Source organism: Symphalangus syndactylus, chromosome 4 (assembly GCF_028878055.3).
Source record: "Symphalangus syndactylus isolate Jambi chromosome 4, NHGRI_mSymSyn1-v2.1_pri, whole genome shotgun sequence".
NCBI classification, from domain to species: Eukaryota; Metazoa; Chordata; class Mammalia; order Primates; family Hylobatidae; genus Symphalangus; species Symphalangus syndactylus.
The window spans coordinates 100201922-100222103 of NC_072426.2; the positions used below are offsets into that span (position 1 = coordinate 100201922).

Consider the following 20182-nt stretch of genomic DNA (forward strand, 5'->3'; position numbering starts at 1 on the left):
ACCGCGCCTCCAGCCAAAGGAGAAAAACCAGGGAGGGGTGGTGGCGAGCGCCGGCAATCCCAGGCAGCCCACAGGCCGGGGCAGGAGAATCACGGGAGCCGGACGCAGGGAGTCTGCAGCGAGCCGACTGTACTCCAGCGTGGGCCACAGAGGAAAGGGAGGGAGGGAGGAAGGAAGGGAGGGAGGGAGGGAGGGAGGGAGGGATTTTTGTATTTTTAATAGAGACAGGGTTACACCATGTTGGTCAGGCTGGTCTCTGACCTCAAGTGATCCACCTGCGTTGGCTTCCAAAGTGCTCAGATTACAGGCGTGAGCTACTGCGCCTGGCCATATTTTAGATTTGATCAGGCTAAGATGGTATTCTTTTGAATGTTTGTTTTTTCTCTGTTTATTTACATTTGCTTTAGGTTAATAGTGTTTTCTTCAAATGCAAAAGATATATATATATATATATATGGATATTTGTCTTTATCCACACTAGCTCCACTTATTTTACATGAGCCATCTTTTCAAAATGGACAGGAGAGTATAATGAATCCCCATGTACTCACAGCGTGAGCAGTTATCAACTCCTGACTGCTTATTATGTCTAAATTCCTGCACTATATTATATATAATATTCCTGCATATTATTTTGGCATAATCCCTGACATCATATCATTTTGTTTGTAAATATTTAGTGTATATCTCTAAAAGATCAGAATACTTGATGAAATTCATACCATTATCACACCTAAAAAAATAATGTCTTAACATCACTTGATGTGCAGTTTATTGTTTACTTTTCCAAATGGAAATGAGCACCTTTTGAAGAACATAACTTTCAAACTTTCTGGTACAGACTGCAGTTTTTTTTTTTTTTTAAGGTATTAAGTTTTTTAATTCACTTAACAAAAATACAAGAGCACAAATCCACGTTTATTTATTGATTTTTCGTTAGTTTAAATCCTTGAGGGGTACAGCATCACTCGGATTCTGTGTCCAATGGCCTTAGCAGGAAGATTGCTTCGGAATTTGGCACGAACCATGCCACTGTTTCCATGGGCCCGAGTTACCTTTCCCCAGATGACTCTGGTTTTGTTCGGTTTGCCGCCAGAAGTCACTGTGTTGTTCTTTGCTTTGTATACGTAAGCGCATCTCTTGCCCAAATAGAATTCTGTTTCATCTCGGGCGTAAACACCTTCAATCTTAAGAAGAGCTGTGTGCTCCCTTTGGTTCCGGAGACCCCGCTTATAGCCAGCAAAAATGGCCTTGGACCACAGCCTTCCAGACATAGTTCCTTTTAGAAGTCCTGTCCCCAGCAGGCCTCCACAGGAGCCAAGATGGCGGGAAGAGGAGACTGCAGTTTTTAAAAGATATTTCCAGTGTTATGTTTGCTGATCAGAAGACTATCAACTTTTGATCACAATTATTATCACAGAATAGATAATATATGAATGCCTCCTTAATCTCAGACTAACCACACTCTACCACCCTACTTTCTTTTTCCATCAGAAAGCATTCTAATTTTAAAATTATTCTAAGTCTAATAAAATTGAGAAGGTAAATATACTGAAAGTGTTATAATGAATTAATAAAAGCCAAACTTCATGCTAATTATTTTTTAATATTCTTGCATTATCTATCACAGTTCTCTGTGATCATAGCAGTTAACATTTACTGAGGACTTAATTTATTACAGGCACTGCTAAATGCTTTGCCTTTGTTCTTTTACTTAATTCTTACGACAACATCCTTAAGTAGGTATGTTCACGTCCCATTTTATAGATGAAGAAATGAAGGCCTAAAAAAGGCGAAGTAACTTCCTTTGAGAAGCTAAGTAGCTTGCCCATATTCACACAGCTAGAAATCCAGGATGTTAGATGGAAAATTCTGTTGGCAGGGCTGGTGAAAATGCAAATTGGTACAGCCCCTCTGGAGCGGAATTGGGCAGTATCACATTCACCTTTACCCCTTCTCAGCAATGCCATTTCTAGGAATCTTCCCCGAAGATAATATTGGCAAAATATACAGAGAAGTACTTGTACACGGCTGTTCATTGCAGGACTATAATAGTTAAAAGACTAGAAATAACTCAGATGTCTGCCATTAAATAAGCCATGATACATCCACACACTGAAGTAATATGTGGGGTTTTTTTGTTTGTTTTTTTTTAAGAGACACGCTCTCACTCTGTTGCCCAGGCTGGAGTGCAGTGGTGTGATCTTAGCTCACTGCAGCCTTGAAGTCTTGGGCTCAAGTGATCCTCCTGCCCAGGCTTCTGAATAACTGGCACTACAGGTGCACACCACCATGCCTGGCTAATTATTTTACTTTTTGTAGAGATGAGGTCCTTCTTTGTTGCCCAGGCTGCTCTCAAACTCCTGGCTGCAAGAGATTCTACTGCCTCAGCCTTCCAAAGTGCTGGGATTTACAGGCATGAGCCACTGTGCCTGGCCTATGTTGTTGTTTTTAAAAAGGAATGAAGACTGTGGGTGATGGCCATAATAAAAGAAAAAAGCCAGTAAAGAAACAGAGTATGTGCCAGGAGCAGTGGCTCATGCCTGTAATCTCAGCACATTGGGAGGCCGAGGTGGGTGGATCACCAGGTCGGTAGTTCAAGACCAGCCTGGCCAAGATGTTCCGTGAAATCCCATCTCTACTAAAAATACAAAAATTAGCCAGGCACGGTGGCAGGCGCCTGTAATCCCAGCTACTCGGGAGGCTGAGGCAGGAGAATCACTTGAACCCAAGGGGCAGAGGTTGCAATGAGTTGAGATCATGCCACTGTACTCCAGACTGGGCGACAGAGTCAGACTCTGTCTCAAAAAAAAAGAAACAGTATGTTTTATATAAGAATGGAATGGGGGAATGGGGATACAAATATAGACATATCAGCTTATGTACTTAAAGATAGGTAGATAAACTGTAAAAGTAATCATATGTAGGAGATAGTAAGGGACAGGGTTAGAAGTTAACAGGTTTCTGAACATACCTTGTTTTGTAGATTTGACTTTAGAATCCAGAAAATGTTTTACATAATTACAGAACTAAATCAAAAAAATTTTAAACCTTAAAAGTCAAAAGCAAAATGAAACAAATGGACCTAATGTGTGTCAAATTGGTAGCGTAACTACACAGGAATTATTTTCAAAGTGTCATTAAAACAGTAATTTGAGGCTAGGTGCTGTGGCTTATGCCTGTAATCCTAGCACTTTGAGAGGCTGAAGCAGGTGGATCGCTTGAGCCCAGGAGTTCAACACCAGCCTGGGCAATATGGTGAAACCCCATCTCTACAAAAAAATACAAAAATTCACCAGGCATGGTGGTATGCACCTGTGGTCCCAGTTACGGGGTGGGGAGCAGGAGTGTTGAGGTGGGAGGATCACCTGAGCCCAGGAGGTCAAGGCTGCAGCAAGCTGTGATTGCGCCACTATACTCCAGCCTGGGTGACAGAGCGAGACCTTGTCTCAAAAATAAAAAGTTTATAAAAAAGAAAGCCAGGGTTTAATCCACATATATGTGACTCCAGAATGTTAACTCTTAACCATTGTACCATTGTTTCCCGTAATGTGGTTATATCACCATATGAGGGGATTTCTGTGGCACCTAGAAAGGACTTTTTATTATAATAGCTAAGTATTTTAATATTACCTTCTATTTGTGGTAAGAAAACTACTGGAAGTTTTCCATTTAAAAGTATGCTGATATTTAAAAGTATGCTGATGATAAGCATACTTTTAAAATAAACGGAAGTAAAAAATTGGCTTAAAGAAAAATAGATCGGCCAGGTGCGGTTCTGGAGGCTGGGAAGTCCAAGATCAAGGTGCTGGCATCTGGTGAGGACTGCCCTCTGCTTGCAAGATGAAGCCTTGGCCGGGTGAAGTGGCTTACACCTGTAATCCCAGCACTTTGGGAGGCCAAGGTGGGCAGTTCACCTGAGGTTAGGCATTCAAGACCGGACTGGCCAACATGGTGAAACCCCATCTCTACTAAAAATACAAAAAATTAGCCGAGCATGGTGGCAGACGCCTGTAATCCCAGCTACTCAGGAGGCTGAGGCAGGAGAATCACTTGGACCCGGGAGGCGGAGGTTGCAGTGAGCTGAGATTGCGCCACTACACTCTAGCCTGGGCAGCAGGGTGAGACTCCGTCTCCAAAAAAAAGAGGAAAGAAAAATAGTTCATGAATAATAGTAGTGGTAGAATTGAGATGTGACAAAAATTGTATGGCATGACAAAGTTGGAACCTTTACTAGGCTGTACTGACTCCATTGGTGTGAATGATGAAATAAGCATTTAATAAGCTTTGCTTATACCCCTAATATCCACATTTTAATTTTATGCCAGACTCTTTTGAAAAGAGAAGTATTTTGCATAAAACCTTGTGTGTGTGTGTGTTGTGTATGTGTGTGTATATCTGTATGTTTTCAAAGGCCTTAACAATTATAAGAAATTACAGGCTGGGCGCAGTGGCTCACACCTGTAATCCCAGCACTTTGGGAGGCCGAAGCAGGTGGATCACCAGGTCAAGAGATTGAGACCATCCTGGCCAACATGGTGAAACTCCATCTCTACTAAAAATATAAAAATTAGCTGGGCGTGGTGGCGTGCGCCTGTAGTCCCAGCTACTCGGGAGGCTGAGGCAGGAGAATCGCTTGAAACCAGGAGGCAGAGATTGCAGTGAGCCAAAATCATGCCACTGCACTCCAACCTGGTGACAGAACGAGACTCTGTCTCAAAAAAAAAAAAAAAAAAAAAAAAGAACTTACAGAGGACGTTTTTTATTGTTGTTACAGAATGTCATACCCAGGCTATCCCCCAACAGGCTACCCACCTTTCCCTGGATATCCTGTAAGTATTGCCACTTAATACCTCACATCCTTAAAACAGGTGTTGTTTGGGACTGGCCCATGTCAGATCTTACAGATATGCTAGAGCAGGGGTCGTAAATTCAGATGCTCAGAAGTACTGAGTAGAACAAGTGAGCAAAGGCGATTGTGTGGGAGACTAGAGAGGTCTTGCTTTGTCTATTGAAAGCTGGCAGGTGCTTAGCATCAGCCCTGTGTAGCCATGGAGGGAGGCACACTCAGCGTTGCTAGATACTCCAGCCCTTCAAGTAAAGCCAGAAACTTGGGTTCTATGTGAAATTGCCCAAAGTTTCAAAATTTAGGAGTTAGTTTTAAAAAATGTTAACTGCTGTATGAGTCAATAAAACATGGATGTAAGCAAAATCCATCCCATGAATCACCGGTTCTTTTTTTTTTTTTTTAATACCCTTGAGTCATAATATCACTGCGTCTTAACCTTCGTGTTAGAATGTTTAAAATAATTAACGGCTTGGCTAGACCCAGAGATAAATTGCAGTGGATTTGTAGTTCTTAGACTTGGAGTACGTTTTATAAATGTGCTACTAAGTTCCACCTTGTTGATAGCTATACTACTCTGAGTACTAATAGCTGAGCCATAAGTAAGAATTGTGTGTTTCAGTTTTTGTTTGTTTGTTTGTTTGTGTTTTTGAGACGGAGTCTCGCTCTGCGCCCAGGCTGGAGTGCAGTGGTGTGATCTCAGCTCACTGCAACTTCTGCCTCCTGGGTTCAAGTGATTCTCCTGCCTCAGCCTCCCGAGTAGCTGGGATTACAGGTGCCCGCCACCGTGCCTGGCTGATTTTTTGTATTTTTAGTAGAGACGGGATTTCACCATGTTGGCCAGGCTTGTCTGAAACTCCTGACCTCAAATGATCTGCCCTCCTTGGCCTCCCAAAGTGCTGGGGTTATAGGCGTGAGCCATTGCGCCCGGCCGCATTTCAGTTTTTTGTTTTTCTTTTTTTTTTTTTTTGAGATGGAGTCTGGTTCTGTCACCAGGCTAGAGTGCAGTGGTTCGATCTTGACTCACTGCAACCTCCACCTCCCAGGGTTCAAGCGATTCTCCTGCCTCAGCCTCCTGAGTAGCTGGGATTACAGGTACGTGCCACCACGCCCAGCTAGGTTTTGTATTTTTAGTAGAGATGGGGTTTCACCATGTTGGCCAGGATGGCCTCAATCTCCTGACCTCGTGATCCGCCCACCTCAGCCTCCCAAAGCCCTGGGATTACAGGCATGAGCCACTTAGCCCAGCCCACATTTCAGTTTTATACTCAAAACTGTGGGACTGCTATCCAACCCTGGGAGAATAGGAAGAGGAGTCTATACAAGTTTATGATAATATGTATCCTTACACAAAGTGATTATATAGCTCTTGTGAATTTATCATAGGACAGATAAGAATTATGGATATGTTCCCAAGTCCCTATGTATTAAACAGGATGGTAGTAACTATTTCAGTCAGTGTAAGCTAATTGCTAAAACAGACAACTCCCAAATCTCAGTGACTTAACACAATGAAAAAACAAATGTATTTCTTTCTTCAGTCTCCTGGAAGTCAGTAGTGGATAGGGGTGGGTGGGACGAGGCTTTGTTTCATGCAGTGTTTTGGGTTTCCAGGCTCCTTCCTTACTCTGATCCTACCATCCTCTAGCACTTTGGAGTCCTCCACTGGATCCTCTGCTTATGGGTGGCAGATGAAGGAAGAGAGAGAGCATGGAGGATTTGCCAGAGGTTTTTACGGGACAGGTTTAGAAAGTGGTGTATGTCACTTTTGTCTGCGTTCATTTACTGATATTCATTTATGTGGTTGAACCTAATTGCAAGGGAGTCTGGGAAATATAGTCTGTATAGCTTTGTGGCCTGGGGAGAAAGAGTTCAGTGAACATGCAACAATCTCTGCCACTCTACTTATTGCTGCTCTGAACCGTGAGGTCCAAAATGTCACATCCTGTGTGTGATGTGATATACAGGTTACCTTTTTTATTTTTAAATATTATGTAACAGATCCAGATGTGTTGCAAGAAAGCCTCAAATTCCTCTGTTTAGGATATAGAGAAGGATCTTTCTCATATTGCAGATGCTGGGAAAATGAAGGAACTAATGAGTTGTTGTTTTTTTTCTTAAAACCATGAGGTTTGTAAAGAATCCTGTTCTGACTCCCAAATAGAGAAGCAGACCCCTCTTGCCTGACTCAAGTAGCATTAAATTTAACTGAATTCTGACAAACAAGTGTCCTTACAAACTGGTATACTGATAAACTAGTATAAGATACCAGGATTTCTAATGAGGCTTTTAAAAAGTAAAAGAACGAGCTAGACCTTAATAATAACCTCTGTTTGTTCCTTATTTTTAGATGGGTCATATTTCTCTGTGATCGTGTTTGTTTAAAAATTATTCTGATTTTTCAGCCTGCAGGTCAGGAGTCATCTTTTCCCCCTTCTGGTCAGTATCCTTATCCTAGTGGCTTTCCTCCAATGGGGGGAGGTGCCTACCCACAAGTGCCAAGTAGTGGCTACCCAGGAGCTGGAGGCTACCCTGTGCCTGGAGGTTATCCAGCCCCTGGAGGCTATCCTGGTGCCCCACAGCCAGGGGGAGCTCCATCCTATCCCGGAGGTGAGTCACGGGTTGTGGAATTAGTAATGATTGGGATTGCTGTAGCACTTTTTCCTTCTCCCTTTATCCTCTTCATTCCTGCTTGTTTTGTATAAGGTTAAGTCGCTCTTAGGTAATAAGGACCTAGCTGGCAAGATGGAGGGATGAAGATTCTCTGGGGACATGAAAGCTGGGAGCAGTTTCAAAAATTCCACTGTGAAGGGACTTGGAATAAATTTCATGGCAATAAAGGACCAATATGTAACACTTTGCTTGTTTGTAGTCTTAAGACCCGATTAGGCCGGGCGCGGTGGCTCACGCCTGTAATCCTAGCACTTTGGGAGGCCGAGACGGGCAGATCACGAGGTCAGGAGATCGAAACCATCCTGGCTAACACGGTGAAACCTTGTCTCTACTGAAAATACAAAAAATTAGCCGGGCGCGGGAGCGGGCGCCTGTAGTCCCAGCTACTTGGGAGGCTGAGGCAGGAGAATGGCGCGCACCCGGGAGGCAGAGCTTGCAGTGAGCTGAGATCGCGCCACTGCACTCTAGCCTGGCGGACAGAGCCAGACTCCATCTCAAAAAAAAAAAAAAAAAAAAAAAAAAAAGACCCGATTAAGACATTTCAATTTGCAAGACTGTGACCTTTAGGTCAGCTTTATTCAAAGGTAAAAAAGACCCCAAAAAACAACAACAAAAGAACCTTAGCCCTTTTGTATTTTAAGTTAGTAAGGAAGAGTAATAAAGTAAAATTTTGGCTGGTGGCTCACACCTGTAATCCCTACACTTTGAGAGGCTGAGGTGGGTAGATCACTTGAAGCAAGGAGTTCGAGACCAGCTTGGCCAACATGGTGAAACCCTGTCTCTACTAAAAATATGAAAAGTAGCTGGGTGTGGTGGTGCATGCCTATAATCCCAGCTACCTGGGAGGCTGAGGCAGGAAAATCACTTGAACCTGGTAGGTAGAGTTTGCAGTGAGCTGAGATTGTGCCACTAAACTCCAGCCTGGGCAACAGAGTGAGACTGTCTCAAAAAAATAAATAAATAAGGTAAAAATTTAAAAACTTATTTTTTACTGGAGAATTTGAAGTTTTGAATCTAGATAAAAAGGGACTGCTATTATAGCATTAATAGCATATTTTTCCACTGTTAACAATAGATATTTTTCTAAAGTTTTTTCTGCAATCATGAGAACTGTACTATAGTTTATTGACATGTTGTTTTCTCTAGTTCCTCCAGGCCAAGGATTTGGAGTCCCACCAGGTGGAGCAGGCTTTTCTGGCTATCCACAGCCACCTTCACAGTCTTACGGAGGTGGTCCAGCACAGGTCCCACTACCTGGTAGGTACCAGCTGTCCAGAAAAAAACAGTGTCATGATATTTTGAATTTTTAAATCGCCATTGAGAGAACTTAGTTTATATTTGAGATAATCTGCAATAAATGTTTATATATTTCCATAAATAATTTTAAACATAATGGTTTTATGAAATATATTAAATTGATGGAAAAGTTTAATCAGTAAAATAGAGATAAAGTCACACTTTTTCTATTAAAAAAATCTGTCCCAAAGCCAAAAAGGAAGCTTTCAGGAACTTCTCTGCCCACTCCTGTACCACTAGTGAAACCACCCCCAGAACTATATTCTGACAACCATTCCAGATGGAATCAGAATTTAATCTGGTTCAAGTGTGAAAAAAGTATTATTTGTGAGGATCTTATGTAGAACATGGAATATTAAAAAGGTTCTTATGACCAAAGTTGGTTTTAGATTCAGTAAATTATGTTTTTAAAAATTATCCTCATAAGTATCATAGTGTGAATGTTCTTGTATGTTTCCATATTCATAGTCATCAATGCTGTTGTGAAAAATTAAAACATATAAGACCTGTTGCCGTATTATTATTATTATTTTTTTAACATTATAGGTGGCTTTCCTGGAGGACAGATGCCTTCTCAATATCCTGGAGGACAACCTACTTACCCTAGTCAGGTATTTTGTTCCTACCTTTTAAGCTCAGTCTAGGTAGCTAGATAAAGAAGGAACCTATCCTTTGCTGAGGTTTCCATGGGTCAGAGGAAATGGCCCATTATAGTAATGGAAGACTAAAGTCTTTGCTTCTGATAGACTCCATACTTTCCTTGGTCCATCTGCTTTAATAGTGACTTTGAGAAGACAACATAGGTCTATTCTCATAGGTAATGATTCTCACAGCTTTATTCTAGAGATTCACCTGGGGTCTTGGTTTTAGTTCTTTTTCCTTTTCCTTGCCCTTACCAGCAGTTATACCTATGAATTTTGGTGGCTGGGTGATTGGTATTTCTGACAGTGATTTATGTAGGGCGGTTTTGTTTCCCATTTTTACCTTTATAACTTTTCACTCTTTTTTTCAGATCAATACAGAATCTTTTCCTTCCTATCCTGTTTTCTCTCCTGTTTCTTTGGATTATAACAGTGAAGTGAGTAAGGTTTTCTAATGTTCACTAATCACTAGGTCCTTTATATGTGCCTTTGTTTCTGATTCTCATGTACTTGTGTCTCACTACTTCCTTAAGGGCTCACCTGTATCTATTTTATCTTTATGTTCCTGTAATGGTTGGTAGGGCTTTAGACATGGTAGCCAGTTAGTCTATTGACTGGATTTTCTCAGGAGCTGCAGAGTTTCCTATATGTCAAATATTTGCCCTACTCTGTATGGCTTCTTGTTTTTTTTTGAGATGGAGTTTCGCTGTTGGCACCCAGGCTAGAGTGCAGTGGCATGACCTCAGTTCACTGCAACCTCCACCTCCTGGGTTCAAGTGATTTTTCCTGCCTCAGCCTCCGGAGTAACTGGGATTACAGGCGCACGCCACCACACCTGGCACATTTTTTGTATTTTTAGTAGAGATGGGGTTTCACCATGTTGGCCAGGCTGGTCTTGAACTCTTGACCTCAGGTGATCACCTGCCTCGGCCTCCCAAAGTGCTGGGATTACAGGCATGAGCCACCGCGCACGGCCTGGCTTCTTATTTTAATCCCAAATTTTATTCTTAAATTGCCTTGTTAATTTTTTTATAGCCTATGCAAGTTACTAGGAACATAATAAGCAGTATACTTTTATGCTTACTTTTATTTTGATTTTCTTATTGATTTCTATATCGGATATTCATGAATGTCTAGCATTTTCAAGCTTGTTTTAGGCTGGGGTAGGAGAAGGATTCTAGTATTGGAAGAGAAACACCTTAGTGATTTTTTTAGCTCACTTTCCTGATTTGAGGTATGTGAGCTCCAGAGAGGTTGAGAAACTTGTCTAGGGCCACACAACTAGTGAAGGACAAAGCTGAGAAGATTCTAGTCTATATCTTCTGCCTTCTAGACCAGTGGTCTCTCTCTTATACAAAGTTGCTTTGCTGATACAGTAAATGATACTCCTCCCAAGCATGTAGTAAGTTACTTTCAGTCCTTTTTTTATTGTTGAAGTTGTTTGCCAATCATATTATAAACCTGTAGTCACTTTTGTTATGAAAATTTTGATTTTAGTTTAAGCATGCATATAATTTTAGAGAAATCATTTTATGACTGAATATGAATGATTTTTAAACATGAAACACTAAAAGTAAATCACATGTATGTATGCAACTTATTTTTATTTTTATTTTTTTTATTACATTTTAAGTTCTAGTGTACATATGCACAACATGCAGGTTTGTTACATATGTATACATGTGCTGTGTTGGTGTGCTGCACCCATTAATTCGTCATTTACATTAGGTATATCTCCTAATGCTATCCCTCCCCTCTCCCCCAACCCCACGACAGTCCCCAGTGTGTGATGTTCCCCATCCTGTGTCCAAGTGTTCTCATTGTTCAATTCCCACCTATGAGTGAGACCATGCGGTGTTTGGTTTTCTGTCCTTGCATATAGTTTGCTCAGAATGATGGTTTCCAGCTTCATCCATGTCCCTACAAAGGACATGAACTCATCCTTTTTTATGGCTGCATAGTATTCCATGGTGTATATGTGCCACATTTTCTTAATCCAGTCTATCATTGATGGACATTTGGGTTGGTTCCAAGTCTTTGCTATTGTGAATAGTGCCGCAATAAACATACGTGTGCATGTGTCTTTATAGCAGCATGATTTATAATCCTTTGGGTATATACCGAGTAATGGGATGGCTGGGTCAAATGGTGTTTCTAGTTCTAGATCCTTGAGGAATCGCCACACTGTCTTCCACAATGGTTGAACTAGTTTACAGTCCCACCAACGGTGTAAAAGTGTTCCTATGTCTCCACAACCTCTCCGGCACCTGTTGTTTCCTGACTTTTTAATGATGGCCATTCTAACTGGTGTGAGATGATATCTCATTGTGGTTTTGATTTGCATTTCTCTGATGGCCAGTGATGATGAGCATTTTTTCATGTGTCTGTTGGCTGCATAAATGTCTTCTTTTGAGAAGTGTCTGTTCATATCCTTTGCCCACTTTTTGATGGGGTTGTTTGATTTTTTCTTGTAAACTTGTTTATGTTCTTTGTAGATTCTGGATATTAGCCCTTTGTCAGATGGGTAGATGGCAAAAATTTTCTCCCATTCTGTAGGTTTCCTGTTCACTCTGATGGTAGTTTCTTTTGCTGTGCAGAAGCTCTTTAGTTTAATTAGATCCCATTTGTCAATTTTGGCTTTTGTTGTCATTGCTTTTGGTGTTTTAGACATGAAGTCCTTGCCCATGCTTATGTCCTGAATGGTATTGCCTAGGTTTTCTTCTAGGGTTTTTATGGTTTTAGGTCTAACATTTAAGTCTTTAATCCATCTTGAATTAATTTTTGTATAAGGTGTAAGGAAGGGATCCAGTTTCAGCTTTCTACATACGGCTAGCCAGTTTTCCCAGCACCATTTATTAAATAGGGAATCCTTTCCCCATTTCTTGTTTTTGTCAGTTTTGTCAAAGATCAGATGGTTGTAGATGTGTGGTATTATTTCTGAGGGCTCTGTGCTGTTCCATTGGTCTATATCTCTGTTTTGGTACCAGTACCATGCTATTTTGGTTACTGTAGCCTTGTAGTATAGTTTGAAGTCAGGCAGTGTGATGCCTCCAGCTTTGTTCTTTTGGCTTAGGATTGTCTTGGCAATGCAGGCTCTTCTTTGGTTCCATATGAACTTTCCAATTCTGTGAAGAAAGTCATTGGTAGCTTGATGGGGATGGCATTGAATCTATAAATTACCTTGGGCAGTATGGCCATTTTCATGATATTGATTCTTCCTATCCATGAGCATAGAATGTTCTTGTTCTTCCATTTGTTTGTTTCCTCTTTTATTTCATTGAGCAGTGGTTTGTAATTCTCTTTGAAGAGGTCCTTCACATCCCTTGTAAGTTGGATTCCTAGGTATTTTATTCTCTTTGAAGCGATTGTAAATGAGAGTTCACTCATGATTTGGCTTTCTGTTTGTCTGTTATTGGTGTATAGGAATGCTTGTGATTTTTGCACATTGATTTTATATCCTGAGACTTTGCTGAAGTTGCTTATCAGCTTAAGGAGATTTTGGGCTGAGACGATGGGGTTTTCTAAGCATACAATCATGTCATCTGCAAACAGGAACAATTTGACTTCCTCTTTTCCTAATTGAATACCCTTTATTTCTTTCTCCTCCTCATTGCCCTGGCCAGAACTTCCAACACTATGTTGAATAGGAGTGGTGAGAGAGGGCATCCCTGTCTTGTGCCAGTTTTCAAAGGGAATGCTTCCAGTTTTTGCCCATTCAGTATGATATTGGCTGTGGATTTGTCATAAATAGCTCTTAACTATTTTGAGATACATCCCATCAATACCTAATTTATTGAGAGTTTTCAGCATGAAGCGCTGTTGAATTTTGTCAAAGGCCTTTTCTGCCTCTATTGAGATAATCACGTGGTTTTTGTCTTTGGTTCTGTTTATATGCTGGATTACGTTTATTGATTTGCATATGTTGAACCAGCCTTGCATCCCAGGGATGAAGCCAACTAGATCGTGGTGGATAAGCTTTTTGATGTGCTACTGGATTTGGTGTGCAAATATTTTATTGAGGATTTTTGCATCGATGTTCATCAGGGATATTGGTCTAAAATTCTCTTTTTTTTGTTGTATCTCTGCCAGGCTTTGGTATCAGGATGATGTCGGCCTTATAAAATGAGTTAGGGAGGATTCCCTCTCTTTCTATTGATTGGAATAGTTTCAGAAGGAATGGTACTAACTCCTCTTTGTATCTCTGGTAGAATTCAGCTGTGAATCCGTCTGGTCCTGGACTTTTTTTGGTTGGTAGGCTCTTAATTATTGCCTCAATTTCAGAGCCTGTTATTGGTCTATTCAGGGATTCAACTTCTTCCTGGTTTAGTCTTGGGAGGGTGTATGTGTCCAGGAATTTATCCATTTCTTCTAGATTTTCTAGTTTATTTGCATAGAGGTGTTTATAGTATTCTCTGATGGTCCTTTGTATCTCTGTGGGATTGGTGGTGATATCCCCTTTATCATTTTTTATTGCATCTATTTGATTCTTCTCTTTTTTCTTTTTTATTAGTCTCATATGCAACTTATTTTATGTGACAATTACCACCTTAAGCTGGAATTAAAACCAGTAGGTAGAAGTTAATAGAATGCAGAGTGTTAGATTTTGGAAGAGCTTTTAGATGGAAGTGAAATAGGCTACCCTGTGAGGGATGAGCTTCTTGTCACTGAAAGTCCACAGGCCGATTTTGGTTGAAGTTGCATATGGATGTGTCTGTGTGTATCAAGGAAGGTATAAAAAAAATTTTTGTCTTAGATGGGAAGTTGGGCCAGTTTATCCCTCCTGATTGATCCAGTTCTCTAATTCTGTGATAGTCTTGTTGTTGTTGTTGTTTCATTTGTTTGTTCATTTTTGAGACAGGGCCTCACTCTGCTGCTTGGGTCAGGCTGGAGTACAGTGGCGTGATCAAAGCTCACTGCAGCCTCGAAATGCTGGGCTCAAGCGATCCTCCTGCCTCAGCCTCCTGAGTAACTGGGACTATAGTTGTGCACCAGCACACCCACCTAATTTTTAAATTTTTGGTAAAGATGAATGTTTTGCTGTGTTGCCCAGGCTGATCTTGAACTCCTGGGCTCAAACGATCCTCCTGCCTCAGCCTCCCAAAATCCTGGAGTTGAAGGTGTGAGCCACTGTGCCCAGCTCTATGATAGTTTTTCAGCAAGAAGGTTGGAATCAAATGGGCATTAAAGAAGAATAGCAAAGGTTGGAACTTCTGGTGGTGGATTTTGCTGAGATCTCTCCCCTAGAGTTTAACCTCAAGAACACAGATCCTGATTTCTCTTTTTTTTTTGAGACAGAGTCTCACTCTGTTGCCAGGCTGGAGTGTGCAGTGGCACAATCTCGGGTCACTGCAACCTCTGCCTCCTGGGTTCAAGTGATTCTCCTGCCTCAGCCTCCTGAGTAGCTGGGATTACAGGTGCGCACCACCACGCCCAGCTAATTTTTGTATTTGTAGTAGAGACAGGGTTTCACTATGTTGGCCAGGATGGTCTCAATCTCTTGACCTCATGATCCACCTGCCTCGACCTCCTGAAGTGCTGGGATTACAGGCATGAGCCACTGCACCCAGCCCAGATCCTGATTTCTTTGAATTCAGTTTAATGCCTGGAAGATGACAGTATTCTTGAAAATTTACTTCAAACTTAGACTTTCAGCAGAGAATACATCAAAAAATTTTTTCCCTACAGATGAAATATGAAATCAATATATATGTGTGTGTGTGTGTATATATATATATATATATTTTTTTTTTTTTTTTTAACAAAAGAAAATCACAGAAAATGAGAATCATCAAACAGTACACAGTGAGGGTTAGTTTATCTATTCCAGTGTATTAGAAACAATGGCTTCTGTCCTATTTAGGATTTTAGTGACGGCAGTTACATCAAAGGAAACTTAGTTTCTTGAGACATGAAGGCTTATAAAATTTTTTTACACTTGACTATTTGCTACAAGTAGAATAATTTTGGCTTTCTATTAAATCCACTATAGGTATATTTGTTAGTTCTCTGCTTACAGCCCTAGCTTGGAAACTAGTAGAGGATGGATGCTAAGGCTTACTGGTAGAAGAAAATGTTGGAGTAAAAATATATATGAGTGGGAGGAGCTATTGACCCATAAAAGTGTTATCTTGAAAAGCTGCTGAAAGATGGGGCTTGTTCTCATCTCCTCAGTTGCTTTGCCCCTACAAATGCTGGCATACTGCTGTATTCAATGTGTATAACTTTAAATACAGTTTCTGTTGTCTAAAAAGCAGTTGAATCATCTTTTATTTTGAAATGGTATTGATTGCATGTTTAAATGATAATATTTTGGAGGCATTGGATTAAATAAACTGTGTATGTGTGTTTTCTGCGGTGAAAACACTTATTTTACAACAGTAATCTTTATTTTAGGTCAACATTCAAACATACAAGAAATGTGTTGTTACAATTAAAATTTTTTTAAAAGTAGTGGAGCATCATCTTCATCTCATCCCTCTTAAGCCCTGACTTGAATACCCTAAGAAACTTCTTGAATTGTTCGGGGCTGGGCGCACACCTGTAATTCCAGCACTTTGGGAGGCCAAGGCACGGGGATCACTTGAGGCCAGGAATTCGATACCAGCCTGGGCAACATAGCAAGACCCCCGTCTCTACAAAAGTAAGAAATTAGCTGGGCATGGTGGCACATGCCTGTAGTGCTAGCTACTCAGGAGGCTGAGGCAGGAGGATTGATTGAGCTCAGGAATTCAAGGTTACTGTGAGCTATGTTTGTGCCACTGCACTCCAGCCTGAACAACAGAGTGAGACCCTATCTCCAAAAAATAAAAAATTGGGGAAAACTATTGAATTATTTCATAGCTTTGTATTTTAAATTGTTTTATCTTTTAATTTTGACATAATTTTAGACTTGTAAAATAGTACAAATAATTCGTATATACCCTTTACTCAGATTCTCCAAATGTTAACTTCCTACATAAACACAATACAACGATCAAAATCAGGAAATAACATCGTTACCCAGCCTACAGACCTTATTTCAGTTTCACCAGTTGTCTCAATGATGTCCTTTTTCTGGTTCAGGATCAAATCCAGAATGCAATGTTGTATTTATTGTCATGTCTCTTAAGTCTCCTTTAATCTGAAATAGTTCCTCAGTCTTTGTTGTTCATGCCCTTGATGCTTTTGAAGAACTCTGTCAGTTATTTTATAAAATACTTCTTAATTTGGGTTTGTCTGATATTTTCTCATGGTTAAATCCAGGGTCATGCCTTTTTGGCAAGAGTACCACAGAAATGATTTTGTGCCCCCAGTGCATCATATCAGGAGACATTTATTGTTGACTTATTCCATTACTGGTGATAATTAATTTTGATCATTTAAGTTGGTGCCTGCATGGTTTCTCTGCTGTAATGTTATAGGTTATGCAAATATCCTGTTTCTTTATACTTTTGCCACCTAATTTTGGCACCCACTGGTGATTCTTGCCTGAAACAGTTACTACCATAGTATTTGCTAAATGGCAATTTTTAATTTTCATATAGATTTATTTCATGTGTAATAATCAGGGTCCATATAGGAAATTAAGAGATATTACTAAAATTATATTGCTGGTTTGAAATCTCACTGGGCACTCATATGCTACTTCACTAAAGCCATTTTATATTCTTCTGTTTTTAAATCAAACATTGTCGCTCATCTCACACTATTCAGGGATCAGCCTCCTTTTTTCTTCCTATTCTTCCAAAAAGGAAACCATAATAAGATTGTGACTTTAATTTCACAAGTTTGGCCATCTTGTCTCCTGGAAGTTTGGTGTCTGGCTATCTGTTGGCAGGAGAAAAATCTGTCCTGAAGGGGGATAGATCTTTCCTGTCTGTTCCATAATGAGCCCTGGTAATAAAATGCTCATATCCTTGCCTTAAAACCCAAACATTGGCCTTCTTACTTAAGATTGATGTCTGGGGAAGTCTTGAAGTTTCCTCATTAGAAACTTACTGGAAATGCTGACACGGATTTTATGCCTTTTATTTTCAGCCTGCCACAGTGACTCAGGGCACTCACGGAACTATCCGACCAGCTGCCAACTTCGATGCTATGAGAGATGCAGAAATTCTTCGTAAGGCAATGAAGGGTTTTGGTAAGGAAAACAAATTTTTGTCTTTTTTAATAAGTTAAAGTAATCAATTCTAAAGTAAAAATAAACCTTATCTCATAAACCCAAGTTTATGTGTCAGCCTGGGTCCGTGTACCTGGATTTAATCTGATGTCTAGTGCCTTGTAAGCATTCTAAGACATGACCTCAGGCTGGGTGTGGTGGCTCACACCTATAGTCCCAGCACTTTAGGAGGCCGAGGTGGGCAGATCACCTGAGTTCAAGACCAGCCTAGCCAACATGGCAAAACTCCATCTGTACTAAAAATAAAAAATAAAATAGCTGGGCTTGATGGTGCATGTCTGTAATCCCAGCTTCACGGGAAGCTGAGGCGGGAGAATTGCTTGAACCTGGGAGGTGGAGATTGCAGTCAGCCTAGATCACACCATTGCACTTGCACCCCAGTCTGGGTGACAAGCTCAGTCTCAAAAAAAAAAAAAAAAAAGAAAAAAAAAAAGATGACCTCAAGCAGCACCTAGCACATACTTTGTCCTTACTTAAACGTGTGGTTCTTCCAGGGACAGACGAGCAGGCAATTGTGGACGTGGTGGCCAACCGTTCCAATGATCAGAGACAAAAAATTAAAGCAGCATTTAAGACCTCCTATGGCAAGGTATGTTTTTCTTTCCTGGAGTGAGCACCAGCAGTGGCTGGTAGACTCTGCATTCATGTCAGATTGGATACTATATTTTGATTAGTACCTGTGGTGCAAAAGAGGGACAACTAGACTTTAAAGACCTCAAGAGTACTGTATTCCCTATTTCTGTTTTTTTTTTGTTTGTTTTTTGAGACGAAGTCTCACACCAACATCCAGGCTGGAGTGCAATGGTGCGATCTCAGCTCACTGCAATCTTTGCTTCCCGAGTTCAAGCAATTCTCCTGCCTCAGCCTCCCGAGTAGCTGGGACTACAGGTGCACACCACCACGCCTGGCTAATTTTTGTATTTTTAGTAGAGACAGAGTTTCACCGTGGTGGCCAGGCTGGTCTCTAACTCCTGACCTCAAGTGATCTGCCTGCCTGAGCCTCCCAAAGTGCTGGGATTATAGGCGTGAGCCACCGTGCCCGGCCTATTTCTCTTAAAAGGCTTTTTCATTCTAGAGTAGTCCTTGATCTCATAATCATACCTTACCCCAGTCACATATGTGATAGACATTCAGTAGAAAGTAGATCATGACTACAATCATGATCAAGAGGATGGTTCTGTCTTCTGCCTGTTACAGTGGGATTCAAGGCTTATTACATAGCCCTTGTTTATTCTTGGTCCTGGGCATCGCCTTCTGCTTCTCTCCCTTTCTCTAAACATGTCCTATGTTAAAATTATATGGACTGAGCATGGTGGCTTATGCCTGTAATCCCAGCACTTTGGGAGGCCAAAGCAGGAGAATTTCTTGAGGCCAGGAGTTCAAGACCAGCCTGGGCAACATAGGAAGACTTCATTTCCAACAATGATGACAAATTATATTAGCTGGGCGTGATGGCGTGTGTCTGTAGTCCCAGCTGCTTGGGAGGCTGAGGTGGAAAGATTGCTTGAGCCCAGGAAGTCAGGCTGTTAGTGAGCTGTGATTGTGTTACTGCACTGTAGCCTAGGTGACAGAACAAGACGCTGTCTCAAAAAAATTAATAATATGGAAATGCTCGCCATTCTGTGTACACACCATGGTCTTTTATGCTTCTGTGTTGTGTACATGCCATTCTCCTGGCCTTGAATACCTTTTCTTTTTTTCATGGCAAACTTCTTTAAGATTTGGCTTAAATATCAGCTACTCTGTGAAGTTTCTTTCATTAGTCTGTACAGAATTTAGCTGCTTCTTAATACTGTAGTCCCATAGCACTTTGTAAAACCTCTGTTATTACTAATCTCATGGCCCACCCCCAAAAACTGAGCTCCCATAGGACAAACCATGGTCATAGTCATCTTTATATTACAGTACCAAGTATATAATGGCAAGTAGCCACTTAATATTTGTTGGATGGATGATCAGTTTCTAAATCCAACAAGATTCTATGGCTAAAAAATGCCATTGTTCCTCAGACATAATGGGAAAACATGGATAGCACTGCTTTGCTTTTTTTTTTTTTTTTTTTTGCTTTTTTTGAGACAGAGTCTCGAAAGGCTGGAGTGCAGTGGCACGATCTCCGCTCACTGCAGCCTCCGCTTTCCAGGCAAGAGCGATTTTCGTGCCTCAGCCTCTCGAGTAGCTGGAATTATAGGTGTCTGCCACCACACCCAGCTAATTTTTGTACTTTTAGTAGAGACGGGATTTCACCATGTTGGCAAGTGTGGTCTCAAACTCCTGGCCTCATGTGATCTGCCCGCCTTGGCCTCCCAAAGTACTGGGATTACAGGCATGAGCCACCGCGCCCAACCTGCTTTGCCATTTAGGTAGGAATCCTAAAAATGTCCTAATGTTCTCTGCATCTAGTTTATGTTTCTCAGAATGGGGTAGTGGTCCATTGATTGGTCCCACCTTGCTTATTCTGTTTTGCCTTTCCCTGTCTGCCCAGCCCAGTGACTGATTATGCAACACAAACCCTAGATCTCTTTAAGCTTCAACATCAGACTCACTTTTCTCATAAAGATATTTTCCATG

At 40.9% G+C, this 20182-nt stretch overlaps 2 protein-coding genes across 9 annotated transcripts in view; one reads left to right on the top strand and one right to left on the bottom strand.

The window, feature by feature from the left end:
* ANXA7 (annexin A7) overlaps positions 1 to 20182 on the top strand; it is a 40453-nt gene that overhangs the window by 10545 nt on the left and 9726 nt on the right. For 3 of the 8 annotated variants that reach the window (XM_055275790.2, XM_063637590.1, XM_055275791.2), the window contains exons 2-8: positions 4778 to 4832; positions 7252 to 7456; positions 8666 to 8776; positions 9362 to 9426; positions 9828 to 9893; positions 17473 to 17575; positions 18109 to 18203. In XM_055275790.2, coding sequence (XP_055131765.1) covers positions 4779 to 4832; positions 7252 to 7456; positions 8666 to 8776; positions 9362 to 9426; positions 9828 to 9893; positions 17473 to 17575; positions 18109 to 18203 — 699 coding nt within the window. In that variant the 5' untranslated portion in view covers position 4778. The remainder of the gene's footprint in view (positions 1 to 4777; positions 4833 to 7251; positions 7457 to 8665; positions 8777 to 9361; positions 9427 to 9827; positions 9894 to 17472; positions 17576 to 18108; positions 18204 to 20182) is intronic. The other 5 variants (XM_063637588.1, XM_055275793.2, XM_055275792.2 and 2 more) reach the window with 5 other exon arrangements.
* LOC129481021 (large ribosomal subunit protein eL33-like) lies at positions 907 to 1332 on the bottom strand. The gene has a single exon (XM_055275795.1). The coding sequence runs from the start codon at positions 1272 to 1274 to the stop codon at positions 942 to 944; it is 333 nt and encodes a 110-aa protein (XP_055131770.1). The 5' UTR covers positions 1275 to 1332; the 3' UTR covers positions 907 to 941.

Excerpts from the sequence above, each read along its gene's own strand:
- LOC129481021 (XM_055275795.1), bottom strand. The coding sequence starts at position 1,274 with ATGTCTGGAAGGCTGTGGTCCAAGGCCATTTTTGCTGGCTATAAGCGG.